General features: G+C 42.1%; 1 protein-coding gene across 1 annotated transcript in view; it reads right to left on the bottom strand.

Moving 5' to 3' along the window:
* Positions 1-9,775, bottom strand: part of znhit6 (zinc finger HIT-type containing 6) — a 32,258-nt gene that overhangs the window by 662 nt on the left and 21,821 nt on the right. The window contains exon 9 of the mRNA XM_061684326.1: positions 2,301-2,425. Coding sequence (XP_061540310.1) covers positions 2,301-2,425 — 125 coding nt within the window. The remainder of the gene's footprint in view (positions 1-2,300; positions 2,426-9,775) is intronic.

Below are 9,775 nucleotides of genomic sequence, written 5' to 3'. Positions count from 1 at the left end.
AACACTGTGAAAATGAGGGAGCGTTCAGACAGGATGGGGGATGACGCTATGGTTTGGCCGCTTGCTGGTGCTCAGGATGAGGCAACATGCCAAGCCATGAGTTATGTAATGAAACAGGGTGGACATGTGAGAAAGAAAGGCTGAGAGGTGGGGGTTGGAAATACAATGGGTTTGTTGGAACATATAAATGTGATAAATTTTTTTGATGGACAATATTACATTAAATAGCCCTAACAAATGTCGCTTCAATAAAACTTGGCAATAATTTTTTACTTTGCATCTTCCAACTATTCTAATCTTGGTATTTACTTCTGTTCACGCATGTACTTCTAGCAGGGGTGCCAAATACATTTTTGTCACGGGTCACATTGTAGTTACGGTTTCCCTCAGAGGGCCATGATACTGAGAACCAACATCAACGGTTAATTGCCTCATATTATTGCGCATACACAACAAATTGAGGGACAACCAATTTTGAAATCACAAGGATACTAGTTTGTTTAGTTACTATAAAAATCGGAATTAATAACAAAAAGATAATTTATTTTAACATTACGTATGAAAATTTAAAATTTTGGTCCGGATTTTAGTACGAATTATGGAAGTTGATGCATATGATATACTTTCGCGGGCCACATAAAATAATGTGGTGGGCTGGATCTAGCCCACGGGCCTTGAGTTTAACACCTGTGTTCTATTGGATCGATGCCTGTCAGGCCTGCCATTAATCACTGTTAAGCCTCAACAGCCTTATGGACAAAATGCTACCATTCAGGATTGAAGCTTGTCAACGCAATGGATTTAGCATCGGCTTTGTGTAATCTGGTGATAGAAGACCCATTGCAAGACAAAAACAAACATTCAATTACAGTGTTGTGATATGTCAAATTTTTTTTTAACCTACATTTTGTTCATCTTTTGCCAAAATATATTCTTGAGGGCGGCAAGGTGGCCGACTGGTTAGCCCGTCTGCCTCACAGTTCTGAGGACCGGGGTTAAAATCCCGGCCCCACCTGTGTGGAGTTTGCATGTTCTCCCTGTGCCTGCGTGGCTTTTCTCCGCGTACTGCGGTTTCCTCCCACATCCCAAAAACAGAGTAGGTTAATTGAAGACTCTAAATTGTCCGTAGGTCTGAATGTGAGTGTGAATGGTTGTTTGTTTATATGTGTCCTGCAATTGGCTGGCAACCAGTTCAGGGTGTACCTCGCCTCTCGCCCAGAGTCAGCATAGAAGCTGGAAACATTAAAAAGAATGCTCATGTGCATTTTTGACTGGCTGTTACGACTGTTACATTGAGTCACTGTTTATTGTCGTTTCAAGTAACGAAATGCAGCAAAACCAGTGGCTGAGGTTCGGGTGTTCATGAAAAGTTGCCAACCCCCCCCCCCCCCCCCCCCCCCCACTGTGCAATAGTTCAGTTTCAGCGGTAGCTCGATGTGTGGTAGGCCTAACTCCTATAGCATGCAGTGGGGCCCGAGAGCCAGTCTAAACCCTTTATCCTCGCTACATAAGCCTCTGTCATAGCATCTGATGGCTTGTTATCATTTCCTGTCCAGCTTCCCAAGCCATGGCATGTGTAATTAGGGGGATGTTACTTGGACTAACATTACATCAAAATGGTGAGACAGCAAGGCCTTATCATTGAAAACACACATGTACAAAGACAGGAATAACCTAATTCGTTATTCAGTTGGAATGGGTCTGACAGAGTAATGCTATGATAAAGGGACAAGTGTGGTTTATTACGACCAAACACAGTCAAAAGCCTCATCTGTCGAGAAACCAATACAATCAATAATTTCTGAATTAAATGTTTAAAGATTAAGACTCGTAAGACTCCACAGGGAGCGACATACAGGTGACATAAGCACAATGGCTCCTTCCATGTCATTTCACGTCACATGAAGTCATTATTCAACAGTAAGCCATATTTCATCCTCTCTTCGGTTTGTTTGCTGCTGATTTTCAACTGGAGCTTCTGATGTTGTGCAGACCACGCTACCTTTTTTGTCTAGGTAGCGAGCATGTTGCTACATTGAAAAATTAGAGGAGGGAGATGTTTACAGTCCCTGTTGGAGAAACCAAGACCATTATATGATCCTGTTGGAATCATTTTGATAATATTATTTCTCATCACCAACCAGAAAGTAGAAGTGTCAACAGAAAAATGAAATGAAGCAACGCATCAGGCATAAATGTTAATGTTTTAAGCATCAAATGTTATCAGTTCCAGATGGCAGTGCGTGCTGAGAGTTCTATACGAATTAAATCATGGTGTTTTGAATAAATCAGTGATTTACCTGGTCCTTTCAATGGAAAGTCCATCCAATGATCGCTTAGTACCACATGGAGTGAAGGATACTCAATCAGTATCTTGTAGCTCAGGTTGTCTCTTAGGCTCTTCTGTAAGTCCATCTTGTGGTACCTATTCCAGATCAAATTCAGACCAATTAGAAATAAGACATGATTAAAACATGCAGGTTAAGAGATACCGTGGGTATGACACAAACTGTTACTTTTGTCCACCCGTCTGTCACACACTGAAACAAATATTAAAGCTATCTTCTGGTGCAGAAACACTTTGCTGGGATGTCATCACCAAAAGACAACAGCATATAAGGTTAGAGTTGTACTGCAAGTGGCACAATCCCCGCAACCTGTCAAAGCCATTACAAAGACAGTTGTAGAGCTACTGCTTCTTTTGCTAAAAGCACAAGGAGACTGTGAACCGGCCGAGCAGACACCCACACAACAAGGCCGCCCGAGCAGACACCCACACAAGGCAATCCAAGAACTCTCCCAGAATGTGACATGTGCAGTTTTTTTTCTGGCGGGCTAATTTCAAAAAAGCCCTCCCTCCCAGAAGGGAGAGATGGTTGTAGATAATTTGACATGATCCTAAATTGTAATGTGTTAAGACATTCTTGAGGGAATAGGAAATATAACTTTATTTTAGGTAAAATTGTGGAAAAAAAACATGACTTATTATTTACATTGGATTTTGTATTTACAAAACATTTAAAGCAGTGAAACTAGGAAATTTGAAGACAAAGGAGAGGTTGAAAGCGGGTTCTTAGGCATAAAGAAGAGGAAAGCACCGACCCTAGAACTGAACGTGGGGACTTGGAATGTTGGGACTATTACAGGAAAAGCTTGGGAGTTGGTTGACATGATGGTTACGAGAAAGGTTAATATATCAACCTCTCTCGTGTGTCCAAGAGAGCAGGTGGAAAGGCAATAAGGTTAGAAGTTTAGGGGCGGGGTTCACATTATTTTAGCATTGTGTAGATGGGAAGAGAAATGAAGGAGGGCATACTTTAAAGGAATTGGCTGTTAGCTAAGAATGTCTTGGAGGTGAAAAGAGTATCAGATCGAGCGATGAGACTGAAACTTCAAATTGAGGGTTTTATGTATAATGTGATTCGTGGCTATGCCCCACAGGTAGGATGTGATGCAGAGGTGAGAGAAATTCTGGAAGGAGCTAGACGAAGTAGTTCTGAGCATCCCAGAAAGAGCGAGTCGTGATTGGTGAAGATTGTAATGGACATCTTGGTGAAGGAAACAGGGGTGATGAAGAAGTGATGGGTAGGTTTGGCATCCAGAAAATGAACTTGGGAGGGACAGATGGTGGTAGACTTTGCAAAAAGGATGGAAATGGGGGTAGTGCACATTTGCCTCCAGAAGAGACAGGAACATAGGGTGAACTACAAGAGTGGAGGTAGAAGCACGCAGGTAGATTCAATCTTGTGCAGATTATGTAATGTGAAGCAGGTTACTGACTGTAAAGTCGTGGTAGGGGAGAGTGTGGCTAGACAGCATAGGATGGTGGTGTGTAAGATGACTGGTGGTGGGGAGGAAGATTAAGACAAAGGCAGAGCAGAGAACCATGTGGTGGGATCTGAGAAAGGAGTATTGTGCGGCTTTTCGAGAAGAGGTGAGATAGGCTCTCGGTGGACAGGAGGAACTTTGAGAAGACTGGACCACTACAGCCAAGGTGATCAGAGAGACAGGCAGGACAGTACTTGGTGTATCTTCTTGGAGGAAAGGGGAGAAGGACACTTGGTGGTGGAAACTCAAAGTACAGGAAATTTTACAAGGAAAGAGGTTTGGTAAGCAAGTGGGACACAGGGAACTGAGGAGAGGAGAAGGGAAAACATGGAGATGCGACGTAGGGTGAAGGTAGAGGTAGCAAAGGCTGAACAAGAGGCATATGATGACATGTATGTCAGGTTGAACACTAAAGAAGGAGAAAAGGCTCTATTCAGGATGGCCAGACAGAGGGATAGAGATGGGAAGGATGCGGAGCATGTTAGGGTGATTAAGGATAGAGATGGAAATTTGTTGACTGGTGCCAGTAGTGTGCTGGACAGATGGAAAGAATAATTTGAGGAGTTGATGAATAAGGAAAATCAGAGAGAAAGAAGAGTAGAAGAGGCAAGTGTGGTGGACTATGAAGTAGCAATGATTAGTAAGGGGGTAGAAAGGCACTAAAGAGGATGAAAAATGGAAAGACAGTTGGTCCTGATGACATTTCTGTGGAGGTATGGAAGCATCTAGGAAAGGTGGCTGTGGAGTTTTTGACCAGGTTGTTCAACAGAATCCTAGCGGTTGAGAAGATGCTGGAGGAATGGAGGAAAGGTGTGTGTGTGGACCAGGAAGTGGCAATATTAGTAAGGGGGAAGTTAGAAAGGCACTAAAGAGGATGAAAATGGAAAGACAGTTGGTCCTGATGACACACAACCCCAATTCCAATGAAGTTGAGACGTTGTGTTAAACAAATCAAAACAGAATACAATGATTTGCACATCATTTTTAACCTATATTTATTTGAATACACTACAAAGACAAGATATTTAATGTTCAAACTGATAAACTTTATTGTTTTTAGCAAATAATCATTAACTTAGAATTTTATGGCTGCAACACGTTCCAAAAAAGCTGGGACAAGTGTCAAAAAAGACTGACAAAGTTGAGGAATGCTCATAAAACACCTGTTTGGAACATCCCACAGGTGAACAGGCGAATTGGGAACAGGTGGGTGCCATTATTGGGTATAAAAGGAGCTTCCCTGAATTGCTCAGTCATTCACAAGCAAAGATGGGGCGAGGTTCACCTCTTTGTGAACAAGTGCGTGAGGAAATAGTCGAACAGTTTAAGGACAATGTTCCTCAAAGTACAATTGCAAGGAATTTAGGGATTTCATCATCTACGGTCCATATCATCATCAAAAGGTTCAGAGAATCAGGAGAAAATCACTGGATGTTTGTTTGTTTGTATGTATTTGATGGTTGTTTGTTTGTATGTGCCCTGCGATTGGCTGGCAACCAGTTCAGGGTGCCTGCCCGATGACAGCTGGGATTGGCTCCAGCACGCCCGTGACCCTAGTGAGGAGAAGCGGCTCAGAAAATGGATGGATGGACAACGTCCCATCTTCATTCGAATTGGGGTTGTACCTGTGGAGGTATGGAAGCCTCGAGGAGTGGTGACTGTTGAGTTTTTAGAATGGAGGATGAGGAGATAGGCTTGCATGGAAAAGGATGACACACTGTGGCGACCCATAAATGGACAAGCCAAAAGGAAGAAGAAGAAGAAGCTGGTCAATTTATAATACTGTACAATGTTTCTCTGCTATTTGCAGGGAATAGGGATTGAGCCCTGCTGTGATCTGTGAATCTGCAAGTTCATTGCTCCTTATTGCTCCCCACCGCCCTTAAATCTAGCAGTGTCTCTAGATGACGATAGTTCAATTGAGGTATTGGGTCACTGTCTAAAACAAATAAATAACTGGATGAACCAAAACGTCCTTCAATTAAAACGCAACAAAACCGAGGTAATTTGTTTTTGGCAGTAAAGATAAGAGGATTGCGCTTAAGAACACTTGAGACAGTATAAGTCAAGGGATGCACCTCTCATGGAAACAATGAGTCCCAACCCATTAACATCTATCAGTCTGCAAAGGGTTACAAAAGCCATTTCTAAAGCTTTAGGATTCCAGCGAACCTTCGCAGGAGTGGCCGACCCACAAGAACAGCAATGACTCATCCAGGAGGCCACAAAGAAGCTCAGGATAACTTCTAAAGAACTGCAGGCCTCCCTTGCCTCAGTTAAGGTCAGTGTGCATGACACAACAATAAGGAAGAGACTGGTCAAAAATGGTATCCATGGCAGAGTTCCAAGGCAAAAACCACTGCTGACCAAAAAGAACAAAGGCTCGTCTTACTTTTGCCAAAAAAGCATCTGAATGATTCCCAAGACTTTTGGGAGAATATTATATGGGGCTGACGAGATGAAAGTTGAGCTTTTTGGAAGGTGTGTCTCGTTACATCGTAAATGTAGCACAGCATTTAAGAAAAAGAACATTTAAAAAAAAATAAAAACATCATTCCAACAGTCAAACGTGGTGGTAGTGTGATGATCTTGGCCGTGATTGATGGAACCATAAATTCTGTTCTTTATCAGAAAATCATGAAGGAGAATGTTCAGCCATCAGTTTGTGACCTCAAGCTGAAGTGCACATGGGTTCTGTAGCAGGATAACAATCCAAACCACACCAGCAAGTCAACTTCTGAACGGCTTAAAAAAAAACAAATTAAGGTTTTGGAGTGGCCTAGTCAAAGTACAGACTTGAATCAGATTTAAATGCAGTAGCATGACTTTAAAAAGGCCATTCATAGCTAAAAAACCCTAAATTTTTGCTGAATTCAAAGAATTCTTCATGGAAGAGTGAGCCAAAATATCTCCAGAGAGATATGAAAGACTCATTGCCAGTTACAGAAAACACTTGATTTCAGTTGTTGATGCTGATGATGGCCCATCCAGTTATTAGGCTTCGGGGGCCATTACTTTTTCACACAGGGCCAGGTAACGTTGAATAGATTTTTTTCCCCTTAATAAATCAAATCATTGAAAAACAGCAATTTAAGTTCACTTGAGTGCTATTTGTCTGATATTTACATTTGTTTGATGATCGATCGTAAATAGAGTGGAGAAACTATGCAAAAATTAAAAGAATTGAGAAGGTGGCAAATACTTTTTCATGGCACTGTCATTCCATTTATGCTGCTCAACTTTCTCTAACTGTACAGGTGTTGGCTCGCTGTCAGAAAACTTACCGTCTTGTATGCTAGCGCCCGCATTTCAAAAGCATGCACGCGTGCGCACACAGCCAATCAGAGGGAGGGTCCCCGCGCTTCATTCTCTGATTGGTTTAGAGACCACGATGGGTTCCACGTGTCTGTCTGGTTTCAAGTTGCGGAAATGTCCCCCCCCTTTAAATGACTGGGTATAGAGGCGCACAATATTTTTTTTAACCACACAATTCAGAAATTAGGGTACAAATGCGACCAAATTAGTCAGACTCTACAGCCTCGTCTCGTCAAAATAATACAAATAAAATAAAATAAATCTCACACCGGATTTCCAGCTCCACGGCGAAATACTTTGGTCCATAGCATTGCGTCCTAAAACGCAGATAGATTTTACTTTATGGATCCCTGCTAATTTTTATGCGTCTTGGACGCGGGATGCACATTAAACAGGATCCCTGCTTTTACTTTTCACAATTACATCAGCGTGTGGATGGTGGAATGGATATAGCTGCCAGCGTTCAAGGAGTACGAAACAGTCTATGACGACGGGGAACCCCCAGGAAAAACTCTTCGGAGCTATACGATTCACATAAATGGCCTATGTTGAGTTCACAACGGCGAATTTCGTCAAAAGGCGACTGATTTGTATGCATGATGAATAAATTTGCCTTGCCCAAATAGGTTTATAATTGCCTATATGGTGGCAAAGCACCACTTCTATCTAAATAAAACCCATTTCAACATACCGGTACAAACCCCAATTCCAATTAAGTTGGGACGTTGTGTAAAATGTAAATAAAAACAAAATACAATGATTTGCAGATTTCCAACTTATATTCAATAAAATACACTAGAAAATTTAAAGTTCAAACTGTTGACCATGATTGTTGTTCTGCAAATATTCTCTCATTTTGAATTTGATGCCTTCAACACATGCCAAAAAAGCTGCAACGGGGGCAATAAAAGACTGAGAAGGCTGAGGAATGCTTTAAAAACTAAACAAAAAAAAAACACCTGTATGGAACATTACACAGATGAACAGGTTAATTGGAAACAGCTGAGTGACATGATTGGGTATAAAAGTAGCATCCCTGAAAAGGCTCAGTTGTTCACAAGCAAGGACGGGGTGAGGTTCACCACTTTGTGAATAACTGCATGAACAATTAGTCCAACAGTTAAAGAACGTTTTTTTTCAGTGTACAATTGCAAGGAACTTAGGGATTTGCCATAATGCCATCAAAAGATTCAGAGGACTTTGAGAAATCTCTGCATATAAGCGGCAAGGACAAAAAACAACATTGAAAGACCGTGACTTTCGATTCTTCAAGCGGAACTGCATTAAAAACCGGCATCATTGTGTAAAAGATCTTATTGCGTGGGCTCAGAAACACTTCTGAAAATCACTGTCAGTTAACGCAATTTGCCGCTACATCTACAAATGCAAGTTGTATCAACAATACCCAGAAACGCTGCTGGCTTCCCTGGGTCTGAGCTTATCTTAGATCGACTGATGAAAAGTGTGCTGTGGTCTGATGAGTCCACATTTTAAATTGTTTCTCGAAATCATGGACACACCGGTGTGCCCTCTTGGCCAAAGAGAAAAAGGATCATCAGTAATCAACGAAAATGTCAAAAGCCAGCATCTGTGATTGCATTGGGGTGTGTTAGTGCCCATGGCATGGGTCATTTGTACATCTGTGAAGGCACATACAGGATTTGGAGCAAAATATGCTGCCATCCAAGGAATGTCTTTATCAGGGATGTCGCCGCTTATTTCAGCAAGACAACACCAAGCCACATTCTGTACGTTTAAGGCCTTTTCACACTTCACTTGCTCAGTGTGAAAGCCCCCCCGGTCAAAGTGCAACGTCGACGGCAACAGGGATAAAGCCATCCCATATGTGGAAGTGCTGACGTAGCAGCCAACCATGAAGTGAACAAACGTTTTTCCCGCTGAAGAAGTAGACCACACCTCGACAACGTCGGTCTTTTTCACCCAAAAAAGCCCTCATTTTAAGGAGGAGCAGGAGGAGACGAGCTGCAGGGAAAAAAAAAAAAAAAAAAAGGATATGGGTTCGCCCCATAGTAATGGCTCGTTGGAGAATTTAGGCTTGTTTGTGAGCTACAATTTTACCAAGAACGCTTTTAGGTATATTTCACAGCAGAGATTTCAGGACAAAGAGAAACTGCATGTATTAGAGCATCTTCAATTTTCCCCTTGCCATTTAAAATACGTCAAAATACCGCTCAGAAATCACTCCCCTGGCCTCTCTCCCATTGGAGGAGCTTTTTAACATCACCGCATCAACGCACCAGAATAGAATATTTTTCTATCAGATGACACGACACTGAGCGTCAAGACGCCCTTTCTGCATTGACGTTTGGCGCCATGTCAAAACGCTCTGACACCCCCTCAGCACACAATCAATGAGAAAGTTGAGGGTGTCAGATGCTTTGCCAAGTGCAGTGTGAAAAGGCCTTTACAACAGCATGGCTTTGTAGTTAAACAGTGAGTATGAGACTGGCCCAGACCCGTCTCCCATTGAAAATAGGTGGCACATTATGAAGTACAAAATACGAGAACGGAGACCCCGGATTGTTGAGCAACTGAAGCTGTACATCAGGCACGAATGGGAAAGAATTCCATTTACGATAATCATTCATAATAAATTACAGAATGTGGTACA

The sequence above is a fragment of the Phycodurus eques genome, chromosome 8 (genome assembly GCF_024500275.1).
Source record: "Phycodurus eques isolate BA_2022a chromosome 8, UOR_Pequ_1.1, whole genome shotgun sequence".
Taxonomy (NCBI): Eukaryota; Metazoa; Chordata; class Actinopteri; order Syngnathiformes; family Syngnathidae; genus Phycodurus; species Phycodurus eques.
Note: the sequence above shows the minus strand (reverse complement) of the source record. Positions and strands in the feature narration are given on the sequence as shown.